The sequence below is a fragment of the Hyaena hyaena genome, unplaced genomic scaffold (genome assembly GCF_003009895.1).
Source record: "Hyaena hyaena isolate Hyena2069 unplaced genomic scaffold, ASM300989v1 scaffold_422, whole genome shotgun sequence".
Taxonomy (NCBI): Eukaryota; Metazoa; Chordata; class Mammalia; order Carnivora; family Hyaenidae; genus Hyaena; species Hyaena hyaena.
In genome coordinates this window covers 466,066-491,812 of record NW_024081056.1, presented here as the reverse complement: position 1 = coordinate 491,812, position 25,747 = coordinate 466,066, and the positions used below count along the sequence as shown (strand labels likewise).

The 25,747-nt window shown below is 35.8% G+C and overlaps 1 protein-coding gene across 1 annotated transcript in view; it reads left to right on the top strand.

Annotated features, from left to right (window-relative positions):
* The window catches only part of PTPRD (protein tyrosine phosphatase receptor type D), a 533,426-nt gene that overhangs the window by 438,618 nt on the left and 69,061 nt on the right, over window positions 1–25,747 (top strand). Inside the window, exon 26 of the mRNA XM_039252611.1 lies at window positions 14,033–14,156. Coding sequence (XP_039108542.1) covers window positions 14,033–14,156 — 124 coding nt within the window. The remainder of the gene's footprint in view (window positions 1–14,032; window positions 14,157–25,747) is intronic.

Below are 25,747 nucleotides of genomic sequence, written 5' to 3'. Positions count from 1 at the left end.
GTGTATCATGATGTTGCACTCATCATTATCATCAAAATCAGAAGTAATTTAACCAGTTCCATTCTTTGATGAGGTTAGAGGGAGACCATCTAATTTAGTGTTGGCTCGTTCAATATTTTTTTCCTGGTCATAAATCTACACTGAGCCTTATCTCTACATGTCCATAAAACTCAGCTGAAAAAGTTGACGTGGATTTCACAAAATACCTTCCAAAGTGTTGAGTCCTATAATCTGCTCACTCTCCATCTAACATGGCAAGAAGTCGAATATGCAGTTGTGAGGCATCCTACAACTCCCCTATGCCCCCATTGTTGGAAAGTAATACATTGTTCAAAAATTTAAAAATTACAGTACACAAATAGCAAGTATACTACATTAAAATAATTATTTTTAAAAGATAAACTGAGGGGTGCCTGATGGCTCAGTCACTAGAGCATGTGATTCTTGCTCTTGGAGCTGTAAGTTGGAAACCTACCTCGGGTATAGAGATCATTTAAAAAAAGATAAAATTGTGGGTGCCTGGATGACTCAGTTGGTTAAGTGTTCTACCTCAGCTCAGGTCATGGTTTCCAGGTTCATGAGTTTGAGTTCCACATTGAGCTGTCTGCTGTCAGTGCAGGGCCCGCTTCGGATCCTCTGTCTCCCTCTCTCTTTGCCCCTCCCTCACTTATACTCTCTCTCACACAAAAATAAATAAAATCATTAAAAAAATTAAATCTTTAAGAAAAGATAAACTGAGCCATATCAAATATTTTAAGAGTTTATTCAAGCAAAAACTGACCCAAATTGGGCAGCACAAAACCAGAAGTGTTTGCTAAGGCAAGGATTCATATAAAGAGTGGAAGCAAAGAAGGGAAATTATTGATGGACTATAGCTTAAAGCCTAGTTGGCTGTTTATGATTGGTTGTATTAGAAGTTTGATTTTGTACCCATGAGGCTTTTACAGACTTAGATTTTGGTTTGCCTCCATAGGCTACCACAATATTAGGGCCCCTCAGTCTAATGGAGTCCTTGTTTAAGTAATTTAATGTTACCAGTCTCCACCTTTCAGATATAAGTACTGGTAGTGTTGATGTATAATATTCTAGGTTTCTGTATATACATATGTGTGTATGCATATTTATATCTCTAAATATCTAGATATATGTATATAATTTGTTATTTATAATATATTAAAATACAGATATGTATTTTAATAATGTTTTGTTTTGTTTTTGCTTAACAGTAAAAGTGGATGTCTTTATATCAGTAGATACACAGTTTTCATACTTCATAGGTTTTTCATACTCTAAGTCACTTAACCAGCCTCCTACAATAATGTTTTCCACCACCACCTCACTATTACAATCGTTCTATAATTGCTATGCTATACATTTGTGCAGGGAAAGACGTGTTTTTCACTTTCAAGGCTTTTAAGCAGAGTTTAGCGCCTGACAAAGTCCAAAGTCTAATCCTAGGAGATGATAAATATGAAGAAGGCACAATTTAGGATGAAGGTAAGTCAGGTGGGAAAGGCAAACAGATCTCAACTCAGCCTCCAGACTGTAGAAGTACCTTGATGTGGTCACTTTATTGCAGGGGCTGATCATTAGTTTTCTAAACTTGAGAGGTAATTGGGTTCTGAGGATCTCACTTTCATTAGATTTGTGATCTTAATGGCCATGTCATCAAGCTGTGATGACTGGATGCTACTGTCTTTCTGAGAGGGCCAAGTAATCATGCTCACCATCCTTTCTGATCCTCCCTTTTTTGTGTGTCTGTGAGTTACTTCTCTCCTCTTGAATGACATAGCTTCTCTTTAGGTATGTTAATGCAGAATATTTTTAAAGATATGTTAATACACATTCTAATACTTTAGAACATATTATACTGTAAGACATGTTTAATGATTGATTTATGCAATATTTAAGCAATAGAATAAGTCCATGGTTCCATTCCCAGAGCATTAAGAAAAAGAAAAGGGCGCCTGGGTGGCTCAGTCCTTTAAGTGTCAGACTTCAGCTCAGGTCGTGATCTCACTGTTTGAGGGTTTGAGCCCCGCATCGGCCTCTGTGCTGACAGCTAGCTCAGAGCCTGGAGCCTGCTTCAGATTTTGTGTCTCCCTCTCCCTCTGACCCTCCCCTGTTCACACTGACTCTCTCAGAAATAAATAAAAAACATTACAATTTCTTTTTGAAAAAAAGAAAAAGAAAAGGGCAGGACACCTGGGTGGCTCAGTTGGTTAAGCGTCGGACTTCAGCTCAGGTCATGATCTCACATTTCGTGGGTTCGAGCCCCACATCAGGCTCTGTGCTGGCGGGTCAGAGCCTGGAGCCTACTTCAGATTCTGTGTCTCCCTTTCTCTCTGACCTTCCCCTGCTCACAGTGTTCTGTCTCTCAGAAATAAATAAAACATTTTTTAAAAATTAAAAAAAGAAAAACAAAAGGAAAGAAATTATGGCATAATTCTATCTAATTTTTCAGTAATAATTTTAAAATATAAAATATTAATTAGACACAATTGATTAAAGATTTTTTTATAGAATGATCAGTGTATAAACCAACTCTTTAACTTTGTTCTTTTCCTCCATAACTGAACACATATCCATCCAACCAGCTTCTGTACCACCACATTCTTTCCAGTCTCTACCCTGCCCCAGAAAAAGGAAAAAATATATAATCTGAATAGGGTTAAATACTAGTTTACTAGAGAATATGGTAAATAGGGTAAATGTGTGTTAAGAATCATATGTTCTGTTCTTTCCTTTTCTCTCTTTTCTGTGCAGCTCCATAGAAAAGTTGAACAAGGTAAATCAGTGAGTCAGGCCAGTGCCTCTCTTATTCTGACATTAATTCTACTCTTATGGCAGCAGAGTAGATAAGTGGAGGCAGATGTTATTTTTCACAAATCGCTGGATTTACTTTTTCCCACCCATCTGTTCATGTGATAGAGTTTATAAGTGAACTTAGTATCTGTCTGTCTCTCTTGTTTGCTTTCTACATATACATACTCACCTGACTGTGATAGTTATAACACTAGCATCCCAAGATACAGATATGGATCCAAGGAAGTTAGAGTCTGCTTTAACCTTATAATTTATTGCCCAAACTGGGACACTTTGAAAGATGGTGCTTTTGATAATGAAATGGGGACAGAAGTGTAAACTGGGATATAAGCCCCATTAACTTAAACCCTTTGCCAGAGTTGAATCCTGGGCTGCTTATCCTTCCTCTGATCAGGATCCTCCCACTCTCTCCACAACAGCCAATAAGTGGCCTTGAGGTCTCTGAGAAGCACAATTGTTAAAACAAACCCCCCAAAATAAAGGGAAAACCCACTGTGTTAATTTTATGTACACATTGGTAGTATGTCCAGAAAATTTGGCAATATGAAATGTCACCTGGCAAGCAGTCATTGTGTGATACTTTAGAATAGTCAGTGGATATGTAAAAGTTGGAAATCATGGCACAGAACGTATTATACATTTTAACTTGGAAAAATTTCAAAAGTGCCAAAGTTCAAGACAGCTCTTATTATGAATCCAGATAGAGACAAGTGTGAGCCTGGGAGCCACTCTGATAATTTTAAAAGATGATTTTATATATTTCTGGTCTACTCCAACATATATTTGTTTAGTAGTCAAATGTTCTGCAGGGAAAGTTATTTAACTATTTCTAAGGTTCTGGGGAAAAAGTCATTGTTACCCTATATCCTGCCTATAATGCATTTCAGCCACTTATTCTATAAATATATTTTAAAATCCACTCTAAGCTAAACACTGAGTATACAGCATTAGATGAATTACAATCACTATAGCGATATCTTCAAGTGATTCCTTTTTTTTTCCCTAAGGGCAAATACATAAAATTATCAATGCATGGATATATTTTACCTAGAATAGTCTTTAATTTTACATTATAAAGCTAATATACATTTTACTTATTTTTTAAATGTTCCATTTATTTCTGAGAAAGAGAGAGAGACCGCATGAGCAGGGAAGGGTCAGAGAGAGAGGGAGATACAGAATCTGAAGCAGTCTCCAGGCTTTGAGCTAGCTGTCAGCACAGAGCCCTACGCAGGGATGGAACCACAAACCATGAGATCATGACCTGAACCGAAGTGGGGTGCTTAACTGACTGAGCCACCCAGGCGCCCCATATTTTAAACAAATTAATCTCTGAAAATAATCTTTTAGTTTAGAAACAAACTCTAAAATTGTAGATTTTGTGAGTTCTAACTTTTCTAGTTTGCTTGTCACATGTAACATAGAAGAGAGTAAACATGACACTTTAGGTTGTAAATACTTTCTAAGCTACTTGAACACTGTTGGTATAAGTAGTAATAATCAACCTGTGTGTCTTCTTTAATTAGAAGCCTGTATTTAGTATGGTATACTATGTCTTTACCTGTAAGGAGTAATGATATGAACAGCAAGGGGTGCTTAGTATGTACTTAAAATATACACATATATACACACTATATTCAGAAGACATAGGTGGAACCTCTTGTGTTTCAAAATAGTTGCACTGAATACATTTGGGGTTGGAACTAGGTTGGGGAATTTTTTAAGTGGTTACTTGGGATTTTCTCTATTCTGTCACTGACTTGGAGTAAGCATCAAAAGTTTTTTCATTTCATTTCATATGTAAAACTTTTATTTTTTCAACCAGGAAATGAGATGCGAAAAGCATTGATTGAACATTAACAAACGTTTATTTATGTTTCAGTTTGGAAACTCGTCTGTTTTTCCTCTCACATCTGAAAATAAACATGGAAGAGAAAATAGTTTTAATAATTTTTTTTTTAAATATTTTTTATTTATTTCTAGGAGAGAGAGAGAGATAGCGTGAGCAGGGGAGGGTCAGAGAGAGAGGGAGACACAGACTCTGAAATTGGCTCCAGGCTCTGAGCTGGCAGTGAGCACAGAGCCTGACGCAGGGCTCGAACCCACGAACTGCGAGATCATGACCTAAGCGAAAGTCGGTCGCTTAACCGACTAAGCCACCCAGGCACCCCTTAATAAATTTTTAATTAATTACCAAGCAAGGTAATACTGAAAACCTAAACACACATCTGTCTACAGTAGCAGAGTAAAACAAGGAAAAACTAATGTTTTATTTTAATTTTTTAACTTTTCTAAATTTTTTTTTTTTTTTTTGAGAGAGAGAAAGAGCATGAGAGGGGAAGGGACGGAGAGAGAGGGAGACACAGGATCCTATGTAGGCTCCAGGCTCTGAGCTGTCAGCACAGAGGCCTATATGGGGCTCAAACTCAGGAACCATGAGATCATGACCTGAGCCAAAGTCCGACATTTAACTGACTGAACCACCCAGGTGTCCCCAAAATTAGTGTATTTTAAAATTGGATTAGAAATTTGTATTTTTGATAAAGAATTATTATCACTTAAAATTCCAATAATCAGACTCTCAAAAACCAAAATGATCATTTATCTTTCCTATTTTCCTTATATTTTTGTTTATTAATGCTGTTGTAATAGAAGTCGCAAAAACATTTATTGATTTGTTTTTCTTTTGAATCTACTTTTAAACTGTATTTCTGAATGGTCGGGTCTCCAAGTATCAAATGAAATGAAAAACTGAGAAATACATGTGTTTGTTTATGATCTGTTGTTGTTATCTGTCCTAGAAAAGTAGATCAATTTCTAAATTATATAGATGGATGTACTGTTATGTAGCAAGTGGGAGGGCAGAAGTGGATTTCTTTGCCTAAATTAACTAGGTGATCGCTTCAGTTTTACACTTCAGTGACAAAGGAGATCCACTTAGCTTCAGAGAGAAAGCAGACATTCCTTAGATGATAAGACTGTTAAATCAGGGATGTTCTTAACACAAGTCAGTGGATGGAGACAAGAAAAGGAAAACATCTACTGTTCTTTTACTGAGAACTTTGCATCAGGTGTTTTAGATGATTATTTTACTTAATACTTTTGAGTCTATACAAATGTGGCAGCATTTACAGAGTGGTAAGGAATTAATGCATTCATTTTGTTAATTTGATGCCAAAATTTAGTGGTCTGCTATTCACAGAAAAGAAAGGATGCCACTCTGAATTTATTCAGCTTAATGCTCCGCATAGATTGCATTCAATAATTTTATTTGTTACCTATATGCAATTCTTTTTATAAACACTGTAATTACTTTCTATCAATTTTATCTCTTTAATGAGAGGTTTAATAAAATTTTAATAGCACTTTCTTGCCCCAAATTGTCTAGAAAATGTTTAACTCCTTTTGCTTTTCCAAATAACATCAGAAATCCTAGTCTGTGAATTATATTTGTAAAAATGATTATCCACGAAGCTCTAGTTTTTAAGAACATCAACTATAATTCTCCCCATCTATTTCTTATTATGTGCTTTAATTTTATATAGGAGATAAATAGCAAAAACTATAACATTAGGAGTAAAAGGTATCACTGCTGTCATTCTTCTAGAACATTGCCTTTAGGAACTAGGAATTTTTCTTTTCTGCATTCAGTACCATCTAAGAAAATGTTGAGGCACATTAAACAGGAGAGTATAATAATAAAAAAAATCTGGCCTTTTAAATCTCCAGATCTTAAAGTTGAGCGTTCTCTTCTGAACTCTTATTTGAAAAGATCTGTCAAAAATGGGGTTTTTTCCAGTCACACACATGAAGTAATAGCTTATCTGTATTCCAGGGATCACATGGCATTGTACTACTGAACTGAACAAGAATCCAGTGTTTGTTGTTGTTGTGTCATTTCTTTTTGTCATTTCTTTTTTTTAATTTCTTTAAATGTTGTATTTATTTTTGAGAGCAAGAGATAGAGACATCGTGAGCAGGGGAGGGTCAGAGAGAGAGGGAGACACAGAATCTGAAGCAGGCTCCAGGCTCTGAGCTAGCTGTCAGCACAGATCCTGACACGGGGCTCGAACCTACCAACCATGAGATCATGACCTGCTGACTGAGCCACCCAGGTGCCCCTGTTTTTGTCATTTTGAATTTGTGGTAAATTAGGACAAAGTGAAATATACCTCTAAGACTAGATAGGATTCTCAAGGAATTAAACTAACTCCTCCTTACTTAGTGCCTAGATATAATTTAGAAAAAAAAAGTTTTTTTTAAATTTTTTTTCCTTTTTAAATAGTTTATTGTCAAGTTATTTTCCATATAACACCCAGTGCTAGAAAAAAAAAATGTTTATCAAGTAGTTGCCTCAAATATTTACTCACCTCATGTGGCTGAATGGTTTACAATGAGTAGTGTGTCCTGTTTCCTTCTTTACATATCAATTCACATGTAATAAAGAAATTATTAATCCAGGTAATTTTCTGTAAATATTTGTTACAAACTATGTTATAATCAGTCTTGCATATGAAACCGTTAGACAACAAATAAAGTTGATGTGATTTTATCACTTACCTAAAGAACAAAATTAAGTATATATAAAAATACCTGATTGAAAAAAATTTTTAAGTTTATTTTGTGAGAGAGAGGGAGCAAGCACAAGCAGGAGAGGAGAGAGAGAGAGAGAGAGAGAGAGAGAGAGAGAGAATCCCAAGCAGGGGTTCAATCTCAGGAACCACAAGATCATAACCTGAGCCAAAATCAAGAGTTGACTGACCCATCAAAGCATCCTGTGAAATATTTTTAAATGCCTTTGCAAATTGTTCATCTTTCTATGTAAAGGTAGAGAATCCCATATGTGTTCATTAGTTAACACTGAGAGTCTTGAGAAGTCCCTGTTTCAGTCCTTCAGACTCTAATTATAGCCTAGATTAGAGGTACTTTTACAGGGAAACACTTAGGAAGTTTTGATAACTAAATGGATAAAAGAGAACAGAGAAGGTGAGGATACAAACCTGACATTGGGAAGTCATTAATACGAAAAAGGAACAGAGCAGACTGCCAAAGCCAACCATGGGCAAAGAGAAGACCAGCACCTGGGACTCAGGAACTCTGACCTCCAGACTTTGCTCATCATTATACTCCTACTTTGTCACATTCCACTTCTTAAAGCATCATTGGATTCAACTAAACTCATGTTCTTGTCTTTGAAGAAAATACTCATTATGCCAATTACGGGCCTTGGCTAATTGTGCAAAATACAGCCCTTCTCAACTATGCAAACGCTGGTCTTTTTCAAATGGATATATATTAATTTACAATTTCCATCTTGGAGAGAGAATATGAATGAATGAGAATTTTAAAAAGCTTCATTGCAGAAATACAGTCAATAGAAGATTGCTCTTCTATCCCTCAAATAGGGCTTGAGAATATGTGGGTGCAAACCACACTAAGGAGTAAATGAGACTACTGATTGGGAACTCTGTGGAACCATGTCTTTGAAGGTTAAGGTTAAGGTCATTGAAAGTTCAATTCCCTGCAAGAAGGATGGTTAGTCTGACCCATAGTTTGCCCAGTCAAATAGCTGGTCTATTCCTTCTATATAATTAAATTTTTGTTAGTTGTTTTAAAAACCACACAAAAACAAGATGTATCTTTTTTGTGGTTTCTCTTTGAAGAGTTTCTAAAGGGAATATTTTGAGGTTTACTCTTGGGGGACTAAGGAGAAGTGGGACACCAAGCAGCTAGTATTGTAGGGGTTTTGTACATGTGAATTATATTTTTCTTCTTAGTAGTGAAGTTGAAATTTTGCAGAACCATATTTAAAGGACTTTTCTTTAAGTTGATGAGTTCAGCTTTATCAAAAATCATCACTCTCTGGATGCAGTTTTCCTCAATGACTGTAATCTGATGTGCAAGTTTATGAGCACTCCCATGTTTTGAATTTACAATTATAAATATAGATTAGAAACACTATAGAGATTTTTGTTCCCAAACTTCCCATTGTGTTTCAAGAGAATAATTGAGAGATATATGTAAAACAATTAATGAATCTTCTCAAACTTGGCTAGAGGAGAAGCCTAACATTGTGGCTAGGCATTGCGACTGGGTCCAGAATACCTGGACCCCAAAACTAGCTTACTAGCTTTCTGCCCCTAGGAGGTTTTTTAACTTCTCCACACATTGGTTTCCTCATCTACAGAATTGTGATAATAATTGTATCTACTTCTAGGCTCTTTGTGAGGATAAAATTAGTTAATATATGTGAAGCACAAAGAAAACACAGAAAATATGATATGTGTTATGATAACTATATCACTATTGGATATAAGACTTTCTTTACTATGGCTTTTCATCAAGAATATAGTGTATGGGGTGCTGGGTGGCTCAGTCAATTAAGCATCCAACTTTAGCTCAGGTCATGATCTCACAGTTTGTGAGTTCAAGCCCCACGTCGGGCTCTGTGCTGAAAAGCTGTGAGCATGGAGCCTGCTTCAGATTCTGTGTCTCCCTCTCTCTCTCTGTCCCTCCCCCACTCACAGTATATCTCTGTCTCAAAAATAAATAAACATTTTAAAACTTTCTTTAAAAAAGAATATAGTGAAAAATTATAGATCCATCAGTTATATGTTGCTTATTTTCCACTTACCTATTTTAAGACAAAGTTTTAATTGCTTAAAAAAATGAGAACTTTCAAACCATGAAGATAAAGACTGCATAAATGCAAAATGTTTGATATTAGCAGCTGTCTACTCAAGACTTTCTTCTTTAAATTATAGAGAAGTTTTTCATTGGTCCCTCTTTTCAGTAAGGCAAAGTCATTGAGGTAAAAACCTATAGGTATTAGAATGATTTCAGTCATAAGTATTTGTGTAGGAGAAGGAGTGTGTTATGTGCCAAGTGTGCAGATAGGGAAGCAATGTAAAATGATTTGGCTTCTTGGTAAAGGTTAGGTTCTACATACTCTTTCTTTGTCCAGTACAATTAAGGGCCTTGTTGATTACCTGGAGAAACAAAGGTAAATATGAGGAAGTATCATTCTTGTTAACAAATTCTGTAACAGTGCAATGTGCAAAAGTCATATAGCTTATTTTTTAAGTCCATTAATCAAATTTGGGTTGCATACATCTACCTTGCTTTATTTCCAAATTGCAAACTTTCCTCCAGGATAACTACAGAAGATCTGGCCAGGATTCCAGCTCAGAGGGTAGAATTTGGGATTGAATTCTGAGAAGGAGAGGGTATGTCACCAACACATGTTTGCATAAACAGTTGTCAGAAGGATGAGAAGAGATACCTGAGAGTCTGGCTGAGGAAAACCAAACACCAACAGCAGGAAGAACAAAAAGAACCCATTAGAAATAAGAGTGCTTATTTCAAATTGTTTCGGATAATATTGGGGTGGCCTCAGGTTAACTCTATAGTAGGAAAATGTATAGTCAGGATATGTTGGCCAAAAATGTAAGACTAAAGTGGAAATGAACTTCTTTTTTTAAAAAAAAAATTTAAATGTTTTTCATTTATTTCTGAGAGAGAGAGAGACACTGTGAGCAGGGGAGGGTCAGAGAGAGAGTGAGACACAGAATCTGAAGCAGGCTACAGGCTCTGAGCTAGCTGTCAGCATAGAACCCGATGGAGGGCTCAAACCCACGAACCCTGAGATCATGACCTGAGCCAAAGTCAGATGCTTAACTGACTGAGCAACCCAGGCACCCTGGAAATGAACTTCTTAAGACCAAGGTTGCTCTTTCTCCATGTTTACCATTTCATTCTTCCTAAGAGGACCTCAAGAGAAACCAAAAACAAAGAGGCAAAGCATATGTGCCTGCATCTTGCACTAAGGAAAACATCAAGAGCGAGTTTTGAAAATTAGGGTCTTAGTCATCCATGATACCTTTGCCTCATTAACATGAATAATTGAAATTTGATTTTCCTCAACCAGTTTTATTTTTTCTAAATAGAAAAGATCATCTTATATCTCACCTACTTTCAGTAGTTGCTATTCTTTACTGTGTTTACTGCTCTCAGCATTCTGACAAGCTCCAGAGTAATGACCTATGCTGTGTATTGTTAAACGTTCAGTCAGACAGATAGATACAGATAGATGAGTATGTGTTGCACAAAGACAGTTTAGCATTATTCAATCAATGTTTGTTTGATCCGTGTAAAACGAGTATAAATGTAAGCTGCATCCCATCTGTTTTATCATCCATGTGAAGCCAACCTCATTTCTAAAACTTAATTTCTTATGGAATTGCCCCAGAATGACAGAGGATGATCAGTTGGGAAGAAATATTTTTCAGACTGGTGAGATAAAGGATAGTTTTGTTTAAGTCTGTTTCATACGTTGGGCTTCCTCATTTTGCAGTGGCCTTCATGGCTTGGTAATTACTAGCTGTTAATCATCAGTTAGGCTTTGAAATCACATAGACCTGGGTTTGAGGGTGAATGTATGAGTCTAGCTGTGTGAGCAAATTACTTAACCACCAAATAGCACAGTGCCTGCCACAAAGCAGCTCTCCAGTAAGATTTATTAAATTAATCTTTCTTTACTTCAATTTCCTTGTCTGGAAAATGGAGAAAATAACAATATCTACCTTATTTGTGAAAATTAAACAGGATACTGCATGACCTGGCAGCTATTATAATTATCCTATTACTTATAGATCTTCTTCTCATGGGTCATACTTTAAGTCTAAGCATATTAACATATGTGACATAAAACTAATGTTTCCATTACTGGTTTTTAAACTCTTCAATGTGTAGGTATCAAATCGAGAATTCAGAAGGCTGAGAATATGTGGCAAGAGTGGAAATGGACATGAGTTAACAGTGTCTGCATTGATAGATGCAATTTCATTAGTCTAATTAAATGCTTGCCACTTTACACATCTGTGAATGATCGTAGTCTGAGTAACAGGGCCATCAGAGGGAGTAATATCTTCCACCAAAGCACTGAACATCAGTGAGCTTAGCCGCTTCTTGGGATATTTTAGAGAATAATGTGTAAGAAGCTTATGTACTCAGTAATGCTTATCAGTGTAAAGTGGAATATCAGTGGTAGTTGTAATTTCAGGATCACATATTTTACTATTAAACCATATGATAATGAGTGTTAAAGTATTAATTTTAGTGCACTGTACCTTGCAGTTTCCATTGTCTGTTCTCTAACTGCCATGTTACAGGGAAGAATTACTCCATGATTTCTCTTTATGAACTCTTCTTAACAACATTTATCCATCAATTCAATTCATTTAAGAAAATTGGTTGAACCATTTATTGAGCCATCTTTGTAGATGCAAAGATGACCGAAGGTATATAGATAGGACTGTGGCTAAGGACTCTAGAATTTAAGCTGTAGGTTATTCAGAGTCAGTGGATGTTCTTAAGCAGGAACCTAACCTGTCCAGAGCTGAGCTTCTGGACATGAAAAGTAAATTGGAGTTAGAGGTTTGAAAAGAGAGTCCAAGCAGACATCAGCTACTGGAAGATTGAATTTAGGGAGTGACAGTGGGCTAGTGATTTGGGGCTGATTTAAGAAAAATTAAGGTATGGCTTGGTCACCAAATAAAGATGCTTTGTATAGAGAAGATTCAAGGTTGACTTGAAAGCTTCCACCCAGGCATCTGCATGTTTTAGCTTACCATATACTGGGAGATAAGTATATTCTGCAAGGGAGATGATGAACTTCCCTGGAAGAACAAGTTAGAAAGACCCCTGATTACATGACTCCTTAGACTCTGAAGCATAGATAATTATTTTGCTGAATGTTTTTCAATGATGGACGAGTTATATATAGATTAGCATTGTCTAAGAAATGAAAAGGGGTTTTATAATCCTAGGTAAAATAGGGGCTACAATATATACTGCTGAGAATTTTAGTATGTTTGGAGGCTATTCATTGGGATTAATAGGCTGACTCTTCACACTTGTGAGTTTTACCATCGCTGTTAAACACAAAATATACACATCTTTAATATTGTCACTCTTATTGGATATGTTTTACTTTCCAGTTCTACATATACACATAAAGGCATGAAAAATGCCCAGTATCAAAAATAACTGCTAAAAATTCTATTAACACAACATAGTATCTTTACTTTTCACAGAATTTTACCTGCATATAACCTTAATCATTATTTCTGAAAACTTGATTTTAATAATTTGAGATCATGTTTATGTAATTACTGAACTCATGTTTCCATCTACCTTGAAATGTCTTAGAAAAGTGTACATGTCCTACAATTTAAAAAAAGATGTTTTGATTTCCATACATTGCAGGAAATTAAAACGTCCCTCAGAGGTTTTTTTTTAAATAATCAGTTCCTGAGTTCAGTCTCAAAATAATGATACTGATTTAAGCATAAAAATCTATATATTACATTCTGTGTAATATGTATTTTAGATTATCAAATAATGGGTTGGATGAAGGCATCTAGAAAAGGCATTAAAAATCATTTAAAAATATGTTTAAGTTAAAGAATAAAAAGAAGCAAGCTTTGTAAACATAACACATAATAATAAATAGGAAACATGATAAATAGAAAAGCAATTAGATCCCATTTGCATTGGGTTATAAGTTAATATTTGAAAATAATCATTAGCTCTAACCACCTTCCCTTCTTTATTGTTATTCTTAACTGTTTGAATTGTACAAATTGCCTTGTGATACTGGTCATAGTGTGTTATGGAGAAACAGACAAAATTTTAAGTTGCCATCAAAATGGAAGCCTAGAAGTGAAGAAAGAACAAGGAAACCTGTGCCCAGTGAAGCTAGTCAATGACCAATAAATATAAAGGGTGAGGTTAGGTCCTGACAGGAAAGAGTAGCGAGAATAATCAAGTTAAAATAATGTTCAAAGAACCAGAAGGAATATTGAACCGGACAACTTATAAACTACAGCTGCAGAGAAGGAAATGGAAAGGTAAAACAATTTTTTAAGCCCTGCCTTTCCAATATTAACAGAACATCTACATTGATTTTTTTTTCATTTGAATCAATTGTTGATGACTATCACTGTTTTTTACTATGATTAATCGTTTCATGTTAAGCTGGGTATATTAGCGTTCAGCTTCATAAGTAGGGTCATCTTGATGAAGCGTGGCTTCAGACTTTTCTTTGTAAATCATGTGTGTTACTTGTGATAAATGCTTATAATCTGGTGTTATTCAATATTGATTTTTTCAATGTGTGTATGCGTGTGTGCTGTTTTTCTTTTAGTCAATCGACCCTGGCCAGCAGTTCACATGGGAACATTCAAACTTGGAAGTAAACAAACCAAAGAATAGATATGCAAATGTAATCGCATATGATCATTCCCGGGTTCTCCTATCAGCAATAGAAGGTAAGGAAATTCAGACATTATTTACATTTTTATTTTTCATGAATTTTTAAGTGTGTGCATGAATATATAGTTTTAGTTAGGGTTTTCGCTATCTATGGAAATAGCTAATTAATATTCAGGCACCTCCTGTTCTCACATTTTCTTACTCATACAAATATACTGTATATGGGCACACAATATACCCAACACCGTATAACACAGAAACATCTCTCATTACCTTCTTGCCTCTACTCTAGCTGAAAGACTTCATAAGGTAGTTGATGCTTGTAGAGGGGAAGCAAATTGGAGTTACCCATTTTACTGATGGTTGTTGATATAATAAACACATGATTGTCAGAACATGCTTATATTTTTAAATGGGTGAGGGGTTTATATAAATAAATCTGGATAGCTCCTAGGGAGAGTCGAAGGTTTAGGAGTTTGTCGTGTGGTGATTTATAAAAATTATTGGAAATGTCTGGTACAGCTAATTTGTGGACTGCTTGCTAATCTATCTCTCACAATTGTAGCTAGGAGTACATTCCAGAGGGAATAGTTGCTCCTAAAAGATGAGGAATACACCTCTAATATATCAAGCTTCTTGTAAGGATTCATAAGGAGAGTATTTTCCATTCATCCCTTTCCATTAATAAATCCTTTCACATGGCACATTAAAATCAAGTAGGAGTTCATGTACAACACTTAGCATTTATTTGTTAGCTTCTTTTTTGTTTTTGGTTTTGTTTTTTTTGGCTATGGTAATACATTAGATTGCTGTCCTTACAAAATAGTTTACAATGTCACTTAAATCCTTTCTTCTGTCATAATAGCTAACCTGGACCACCTGCACATACCACATTCATCCTTATTGGCATCGAGAAAAGCTCTGTGGCCTTTTCATACTTGAAGTTTCACCACTTACCCTCTTCCAGATGTTTTATTAAACATTAAATAATATCAGCTTCAGACCCAGTCCTTTTCAGAACCTTACATTTCAAATATTTCCATCTACAGTTGTTCAAGTATCTTTCACATTTTTCTGCTTTCCAAATCTGTGATGACTACCACTTACCTCCTAACTCTGACCAAGTCCTACATGTCTTGTTTGGTGCCCAAAATTAATTTGAAAGTGAAACGCTGCTTAAAAGCTTTCCCAGTAAGCACAAAGGGCAACCAATACATTTATTTCCAGTTTTTTGGGGGGGAACAAGAACTATCTTTCACCATTTGAGTAAGCCCATACCTGTAGCCCCCTTTCTTCAAAATGGTATTACATGGCATAGATATATTTTATAAAATTCTCATAATCAATTTTACTTTCAATGTTGGAAAATGTTATAATCCCTTGTTGAGGCTATTAAAGATCATAGGACTTTGAGAGTTAACATTTTTCCATAGTGAAAAAACTTGATCAGGTTTATCAAAATTTCACCAATGCTACTTCAAGCAAGATGGTGTCAGACAGGTAATTGCTTCAAGTCCTGTTTGAAAACTGTAATTGGTTTATGTGGATGATTATTTGCATATAGCATGCACATTTTATCTCTGTATTTCCCACTTTAAAATTAAAAAAAAAAAAGCAATTTCTTGTCTCAAGTTTCTTAAATCAACTCCACAGTTAAAGGGAAACTAACCCATGTCACAAATGGAGAAGAGAAATCTTTTTTCCATTAGCGGAACAGGTAAATTATAGAAATTAAATGAATGTAAATTGAGAACCTATTTGGCATGATCTTGGCCGGAAAACTTGTCAGTCTGCCTTTGCTGTATTGTAGCGTTGTTTCCACTCAGAATTAGGTCATTCAATACTACTGTGTCCCTGTACTTTTACCCACTTTATCATTATTTTCCTTAACCTTTATTTTCCACCATCGTAACAGTAAAGTATGTCGAAGGGCAAAGAATATTCCTCCTTGTACCTTTATTATGATAGATGGAAACTATGTACATTTCATTCCTATGCTATTTTTACAGTACAAAAGCCAAAGCACTTGAATCAGACTAAAACCTGCCTTTTTATAGCTCTATGCTCACAAATATACCCTAAATCTAGAGTTGACCTAGAAACCAAAAGTCTTTCAATTTTAAGTCTTATGCAAAAGGTTAGAAGCATTTAATTGAAGTTTATGGGCTATAGAAAGAGCTTTAATCTAGATTACAACCATGAACAGCATTTTATCTTAGAGTAAGCCCTAATCAGCAGATATTTAAGGGGGTAAGCGATCATCCTATATCTTAAGCACAGAAAGGGAAATGCTGGTGACTGGAACCACAGAATCACTCACCGAGGCTTCTTACATAAAAGGACCTTTGATGACATCCAGCCAGATTTTTCAAAGCACTTAAATGTTAAGAGATTTCAGGCACAATTTACAAAATTTAACATGCTTGTTTTAGGTTCCACTTGTGGTGATAACTTAAAAGACTGGTCGAAGGTTTTGTTTTGGACACTTTTGCTGCTGTTCCCCTAGTGGTGCTGGCCGCTCTTCATATTTACTTCTCAGAGTTGTCTGACAGACAATAAAGGAAATCTGGGAAATCACCACAGTGATTCGTAGTATCCTTATCTTTGTTTCTTAGAGCAGAACTTTTACACAACTTCCACCTAGCAGTGGCAGGGGAAATAAAGAATGGGGAATTGTGTGTCAGCACCAGCATGCTTATTGAATTCTTTGAAAATAGTGATATATCATGACATGTTTCCAAATTACAGCTATCTTATTTATGCTGGAGAAAATGTGGAGTAAATTCAAGAGAGTTCTAACTACAGAATCCTTAAAATTATTGAATTACAGAGCAAGCAGCGTGGAAACACAATTAAATTTTTGACTAGTTCACTTACTGTTGCCGTCCCCTTCACGTTTAAGCTGTTCTTAAGAGAACATAGTAATTCCTGAGGAAGAGAGGTGATAGGATTTATTTTCATAGTTTAAGATAAAAGTTGTCAAAGACTAAATGTAAACTAATACTTATATTTGCAATAAAATAATGTATAATAATATATTTGATCTTATAGGATCCAGAGTTGCTCATTACTTTTACTAACATAGGAAAAAAGAAATGGATAAACCAAAAGATAAGAGCAAGGAAATCTGGGTTTGGGTCACAGCTCTGTCACTTACTAGTTATGTAACCTGGTCTTCTCTGTGTATCAATTGTTTCGGCTGAAACTTCTTTTAATTAATTTTTTAAATTTGAATATATTTGACATATAATGTTACATTAGTTTCAAGTATACAACCTAAGTGTTAGGCAACTGATTCACCTTCTGCATAAATTAGGCTATGCAGACAACATGTGTAGCCTCCATCTGTCACCATACAATACTATTAAAATATCACTGACTGTATGCTCTATGTCGTGCCCTTTATTCCCGTGACTTATTCCTTCCATAACCAGAAGACTATATCTCCCACTCCCCTTCCTTCACCTATCTTGACCATCCCCCCACCCACCTCCCCTATGACAGTCACCAGTTTGTATTTATAGTCTGATTCTTTTTATTTGTTTACTAATTTGTCTTATTTTTTAAAAGCCACATGTGAGTGAAATTCCCTTCACTTCTGACTAGCATGAGTTAACTCTATGTACTTTTCTTATCAGTTGTATCATTTATACTACAGTTTGATGAAGCAACAGCATAAGTATCTTACTATATTCATATCCACACTTGGAGATGAGAAGAGTGAAGCTTTCAGTGTTGGCCCTAAGCCACACCACATAGAGCTCAAACTGGAAGTGAGCTCTTGTGATTCCCCGACCCATGCCTGCATAGGCCCATATCATTCACACTGCTTTCCTACTGATAGAGGATGTGTCTGTGACTAAGTCACTAGCTTGAATCTAAATGCCCAGACTTATCACTTTGCCTAAAAGTCCACTTTAACATTGGGCTGTAATCTGTGGATAATATAAGTAATACCTTTTAGTATTTCATGTCCTGTTTTATGACAGAACTAATCTGAGGCATTGACACAATATAGGGACTTGGTAGTGATCCCAATGATTAGGTCTACAGTTACAGAAGTAAGGTCAAGTGCATCTATCCCTAATTGATTCCAAAAGTGATCTACTTACCTCAAATCTTTGTATGTATCTTCAACTTCTTATAAAATCAGGAATATCAATTTGTGGCAGATTATTTATTGTAATGTCCTATAACTAGCAAAAATTCAATCTAATTATTTCAGTCCTAGATGAAAGTGTTTTTTTTTCCTAAAATGTAATCTCTTCACTGCTGCCAGTATTGTATTTATATTAGTAGGATCATAATTAACATCTCACTTTAAAAGCCATATTCAAATGGAGTTTTTTAATTGTTGGCCAGGACTAAATATAAAGCAAACTTTTTAAAAGTCTACTTTTTATGTCAACAGCAAAGGCAAGAAGTCAGAATACATATGAATCTCTTGGGATCTTGGGCACCATGTCATAGATTTTATATAATGTATAAAGTCATGGATAGATTTTATCAAAAGCTACTTGTTATCATCAATTTTATAGATTAAGAAACTGTTGAAGTTTTAAAAATCAAGTAACTTGTTTATAATTAGTAGCTCATTCATGGCAGAGCCAAAATTCTAACATGAATCTTTCAGACTCAAGACTGCTGTTCTCTCCAATTGCCCATTCATAACTAAACAGACTTTTGAAGTCATGAAGACTGTGCCTATATATGTCATACCTAATTCAAACATGATTCCTTTTTGGCTGTGAAGACTGTCTAGGAATTTTGATATATATATTTTCAAACATTTTTGCTGAAAATCTGTGAAGATTGTCTAGGAATTTTGAAATATATATTTTCAAATATTTTTGTTGGAAATCTGAGAACTAGAGGTCTTCAGTTGTGTCCTTAGACTCTAGTTGAAGTGAAGTTTTCCATAGAATAAATGATATATAAATGCTTTCAGGTGGAATTTTTTTGTTTGTTTAATATTATTTTTAAAATTCTATTAGAAAGAACACTGAATAAGAAAACAGAATGTTTAATATTATTTTTAAAGTTCTATTAGAACACTGAATAAAAAGACAGAAGACTGGCCACTAAAGTCTAGTTTAAGCTGTTCTGTGACCTTGGGCATATTATTTAGTACAATTCACCCTTTGGAAAAGCTAGATTTTTTTTAGAATCTGACAATCACACCGGGTGCCTACGTGGGTCAGGTGGTTAAGTGTCCAACTCTTGGTTTCAGCTCAGGTCATGATCTCACAGCTTCATGGGTTTGAGCCCCACATAGGGCTGTGAGCTGGCAGCATGGAGCCTGCTTGGAATTCTCTCTCTCTCTCTCTCTCTCTCTTTGTCTGTCTTTCTCTCTCTCTCTCCTCCCCTCTCTCCTTCTTTCTCTGCGCCTCCCCCACTCGTCCTGCCTCTGTCTTTCTCAAATAAATATACCTTTTTAAAAAATGAGCATTTTAAATGCCACTTGAAAACTGAAAACGCTTACCCAATTTATTTGTACACTACTTTCAGAAATTTCGAGGACTCAAAAGCCCTTTGAAAGACCATTCATCAATTGAGAACCCTGACTTAGTGTGTTTAGTTCTGTTTGAGAATAAAATGAAAATGTGTAAGACCCTTCATGCTCTTCATAAAATTATGAATATTGATTCTACATCTAGAGATCAATAGATACTAAGTAATATTTACTAGATAAATATTAAATCGTAGACATTAAGAGATTCTGAAACAAACAAACCACAAAAGGAACACTCATATTTAAGCCAGAGTGTTTACTCCAAGTTGAATTATTGCCCTGTGTGTGCCTCTTCTGCCAAGGCAGATTTAAATGGTTTTATCTATGAGAAGTTAGAAATGGCAAAAAATAATCCACATCATGTCACATGCATTCTGTAACACTAGTGCTTATTAATCTAATAAGATAAGCTTAGTTAAATATGAATTTTATTTTTTCTGGTTTTGGGGGAATATATTTAAAGTTTCAAAACCTAAGTATATGTATTCACTTCTCTTTAATGAGTACATTCTTGCAAGGGCCCATATGCTTCTCAAGAATTTCTTTTCTATTAAATCATCCTATGCCTTTCCTGCTTCTGAAGAGTTTGTGCCTTGATTTCCTCATCTGTACAATAACATTAATAATAATACCTCCATTCTAGAATGCCCAGGAGAATTTAATGAATTATACTTGTGAAGTTTTTAGGAGAGTGGCTGGCACAAAGAAAATGCCTAATAAATATTGGAAACTGTTAAAATTATCATTGCTGTTATGAATTCTATTACTACTATTGATATATCTTATAATTTATCCTCAGATGGTATTTCTTCTGTATGTGATCTATGCAAAAATTAGTAATATCCAAATGAAAAAGCTGCATATATTTGGAGTACTCTGTGAAGCAAAAAGCATATATTGGTGCTTGATAAATGGAAACCAGACCCATAATAGCATTGCAAAATTCAAGAGGGGGAGAATGTGTTCTTTTAAATGAAAATCCAAAATATATCATCTGTTTGATTTGCATAATACAAGTGATTCCAAAAAAATCCAACTGTAAATAATATATATGATGTTACAATAACTTGATTATTTGTGAGATGGGCAATTTAGTACCTTTAAAATGAGAAAGTGCCTCACAGGAAATCACTGCCCCTAAGATAAATCATGTTTCATAAAAGTGAAGAGAAGAAACTAAGGGTATACCCATGTAGTGTTGATTCACCTTCTACCAGAACACTAGGGCCTCACTCACATTTAAGTAGTGTCTTAGCCTCCTTCTGCAGAATGCTCAAGAGTCTACAGATTCATTTCACACAGCTATCAACACACAATAACATATTCTCCCATTTCACGCATTCCCCATGTGGTGAGTTACATTTTATTTTTACAGAATCATTTGATATTTTCTTCACCTATCCAACATTTTTAAATCAAATATTAATTATGTGATAGTAAATATGAATGTTCCATATGAAGCTCTGACATCAAAGAATTTATTTTCCCCAGTAACACGTCCCTTTAATAGCTGTCATGTGCTATTTCCCACATCAATTCAATAAATATCATTCTTTTTCCTCCCTCTTGGTTCCCGTACCCTCTCATTCTCCCTCTCTCTCCCTCTCCCCCATCTCTCTACCTTCCTCTTTACCATTACCCCCTCTCCCCTGACCCTCAAACACTAATGACTAATTTGTGGGTATGCGTTTGTTCATTTTATTTTGCTCTTGAAGTTCTACTTGAATTAGTGAAAGATTTTTGGTAGACAATATGCTCCATCCAAAGAAAAAAATAAAAAAAGACTTCTCTAAATCTTATCCAGGTGTTGGTGGAGTTTATTTCCTCACCTTGCTCAGGACATCAATCATTGATTCAGCAATCAGTGATTAACATTTCCAGCCCTTCATTTTTCAAGCTAATTGCTTATAAACATGACAAAGTTTAATACTTTTATTTCAGAGTAGTCCTTTTATTTTTTTTTAATATTTTTATTTATTTCTAGGAGAGAGAGAGAGAGAGAGAGAGAGAGAGACAGCGTGAGCAGGGGAGGGCCAGAGAGAGAGGGAGACACAGACTCTGAAATAGGCTCCAGGCTCCGAGCTGGCAGTCAGCACAGAGCCCGACGCGGGGCTCGAACCCACGAACCGCGAGATCATGACCTAAGCGAAAGTCGGACGCTTAACCGACTAAGCCATCCAGGGCGCCCCAGTCCTTTTATTTTTTTAATAAAAGCATTTATTTTTGAGGAGCAGGTCACAGTTAAATTTTCATAACCTAATTTGCCTTAAATGGAGAGCTGGATAGGAGTTAGCCTTTGGGAACTTGGAGCAGTTTCACAAGGTGCTTGAAGCCTGCCTGCCTAAAGACTAATTAGAGTTATTTAAATGACATCTTTCTCCTGCATGTGGCCAAGCAAGTGGTGTGGGGATCTGTTATGCCCTAGCTCCTACCTTAGCCTGTACCTGTAGTGTTTCTTATCTGGAAAAGAGAAAAAAAAATCTTTTTAGGGGATGGCTGATTGTGTTGATTTTCTTCTTTACTGTTTCTAGGAAGCCAATCAAAGAGTAAATCAAAAATGTCCATGAGTTTATTTTTATCTCTAATGTCTTTAGTTCAGTTATTGGGATTAGTTTCTTTCATTTTTATTGTACACCTCTGAAGATTATGCTAATGAATCTACACTTCATTGCTCTGAGGCTACAGAGAAACTTCCATCATCTGTGCCATGGTTCTGTTGTTGAAATAAAGACACAGGTTGTATATTGCTGGGAAGTCATAAAAAATTATTTTTGTCCTCTCCATTATTTTTTAATATAGAAAATGGAAAGGGGCCTTCTAGGTTTGGAATAACTTTTCATCAGTAGAATATTAAGGAATGAGTAGGCTTATTTCATGCCTGTTCATTACTTTCATCATAAGAATAACTAATATCCACTGGTATTTTGGAAATTTCAAATGCATTGACTATTTGATTCTCACAGGGGTGTTGAGTAAGGACATAATGAAAATGCTGCTCATATTTTAGGATCTATGAGGAAGCTGGGGCTCTGCGAGTTTCCTACAGAGAGAACTCCTGTTGCCATATTCTGCCTTTGATTCAGACTACCTCACTGTTGAATAATAATAATTTGACTCTTTTTAATAAAATCTTAGTAGACCAAAACTCTGTGATGTGGTAGTGGCCCAAACTTTGCGTTATTTCAGGGCAAAGTGCTCCCTAACTAGAAATGAGCCCATTCTATCACAGGTGCTAATGAGTCTCAATTTACATAGTTAATCTTGGGAAGCATTCAGTGACAATCCAATCACCCACATCCTTCTCTGTGGCTACTTTCATAACCCAGCCTCTTCAGCAGTGATGAGGGATAGAAAACCAAGGGGGAAAGGACATAGAATCTTTTATTTAATTTTTTAATGTTTTATTTATTTCTGAGAGAGAGAGAGAGAGAGAGAGCATGAGCAGGGGAGGGTCAGAGAGAGAGGAAGACACAGAATCTGAAGACAAGCTCCAGTAAAGGGGAAAGAGGCCTGTGTCATTTGGAATTAAATAAATTTACTAATAAATTATTATTGGATTTCATTGTTCTATTATCTCTTCTCTAGTTTTCCCAGTGTCAGCAAACAAAGTTAATGTTTTTTTCTGCATAGTGGGTAAAATTGCAATCTAGGTCTTTATCATCAATTCATTCTTATTAGGGATTGTGTGTGTGTGTGTGTTTTGAACTGGAGGAGGGGACATTGTTTTGAAGTAAAAAGTAGATTTTATTCTCTATTGGGTCTTAAGGATTTCTATCTTAAAACAGAATAAACTGGTTTACCAAAAAACATTTTTTTCTTGACACAAACTTCGCTAAGGATTTGTAGTAGTGAAAGGAAATAAAGTACTTGGGTTTTGGCACCCTGCTGTGAGTCAGGACAGAGTCAGCCACTCAGCCAAAGGTCCATCGCCAGCCCTGTGGTATGGCAGCAGCTGGTCCACTGGAACCAGGGATGGGCTTCTGCCTTCCCTCTAAGGCTGCCTCTCCCTCGTTCTCACCTCCACAATCCAGGTACAGCTTCTTTCCATGAATAGACCACCTACTAGTCTAGTCCCACTGCCCCCTCTTGTTTTTGAATTTGTTTGCTTTTTACCCCACTAGGTTCTAATCAAGATTTCAAGTATCAGTCACACCAAAAGAAATCTTATGTCAGCACATAAGAGATAAAAGCAATAAGAATCAGCGCGAAAGAACATCAGAGCATGTTCCTGCCTAATCTGAGAGACACAAAGCCTCTATCTTAAAATAACTTCACAGAGATTTCTGAATCCAAGAAGGTTAAGAATACCACAGAGAGACATCTTATTTTAGAATTCAAAAGGACTTGAGGGACTCAATTTGTCCAACATGCCTTGTTTAGCAGATAAGCAATCAGAGGTCTGGACAAGTTGAACAACTGCCCAAATGTCAAAGAGCAAACTACCAGCAGCCCTAGACAGGAGTTCTGGTTTCCTGGCCAATTTCTCTAAGTTTTTAGCAAGTGCTTTGTATTGTTTCAAGGCTTTAAAAGGCACATGTGACTTTCCCTACAGTATGGAGTGATACAGAAGTACTCTCATACCCCTTCTAGTTACTTAATTTCACATTTATAAAATGATTCATGTACTATTTTGGGTCCTGCTTGTTCACTTATCATCAGGGCATAAGGCCTTATTATAACCTTTTATAATTATGAACAGTACTCAATAAGAGATACCTTTTCAAATAAAATCATCTCCTGACCCAAAAAATTGAATGCAAAGCAAGTTGTTTGTTGTTTTTAATACCATATGACCCAATTAGTACTCCTCAAGTTAACAGGAGAAAGAAAAATTAACCCAGTCATGACAAAACAGCTCTGATAGTAAATTTTTTGGCAGTTCTACATGCTTCCAAGGTTTTAAAGCATTCTTCAGCATGAATTATTTATTCATCACGAATAATCTTTCTGAGTAGCTTCATCTTTCCAAGGATTCCTCTCCTTCTGTTAATATTCAAACACATGTGGGACCAACATCATGAATCCCTGTTCTATTAATCCTATGCTTAGATGAAGAAAAATGACATTGTCTTTGCATGTTGAATTCATGGTAAGTTTCCAAAGCTTTGCAAACAATTAAAAGGATAGTGAAGCGTGAAGTCCATGCCTAGACTTACTTTCCTTTCCACTGAAAGCTATAACCAGTAATTCCCAACAAATGAAATGAGTGCCTAAAACTGGCCTAATTCTGTTTGAATAGCTGTTTCTGTGTCTTGCCATGCATGAAGGACACAGAAGCAGTGCTCTACCAATCATTCACTTCATCACAACCTCTTCTGGTCTTAAAGGCTTGAAGAAACCCCAAGGTTTCTTTGCCCTAAATGCAAAGCCCAGTATACAGCTAATATGTATATGGTAATTTGTGTATATAACATGAGAAAAACCAGTCCCTTACCTGATGAAATACACTGTAACACAGGTGTATAGATATAATATGAACTCAAGATCTAGCCTCAGTTTTTTCACTTACAAGATTAGAATGATAATTATTAGTGTTGGACCTGTTTACATGACTATTGATAACTGGAGAGGACACATGAACTAGTACATGGGAAATCATGAAACTTATTTTTATAAAGTTAGTAAAACCATGAATTCCTAGGAAACAAGTTTTCAATCTAAGCTGTTCCTTTTTCTTTTTTTTTTATGTTTTTTATTTATTTCTGAGAGAGAGACAGAGAGACAGCATGAGCAGGGGAGGGTCAGAGAGAGAGACACAGAATCTGAAACAGGCTGAGCTAGCTGTCAGTACAGAGCCCAACATGGGACTTGAACCCACAAACCATGAGATCATGATCTGAGCCGAAGTCGGACGCCCAACCAACTGAGCCACCCAGGCGCCCCTAAGCTGTTCTTGAACAAAGACATTAAGACCAACTGAGACACAGTTCTTCCTGCAGGGCTAGCCCTAAGGTTTTTGCCTATGATGAGCTAAAGGCAGACATCTTTGTTATGTTTTCATTGTTTTAATCACACACACACACACACACACACACCAAGTGCCATTATTACCTTAGCACTAGACAAAGGTCTTTTTGACTCCAAAAAATAAAAGCGATTAGCTAATTTATAGTGATTCTATATTATTTTAATACT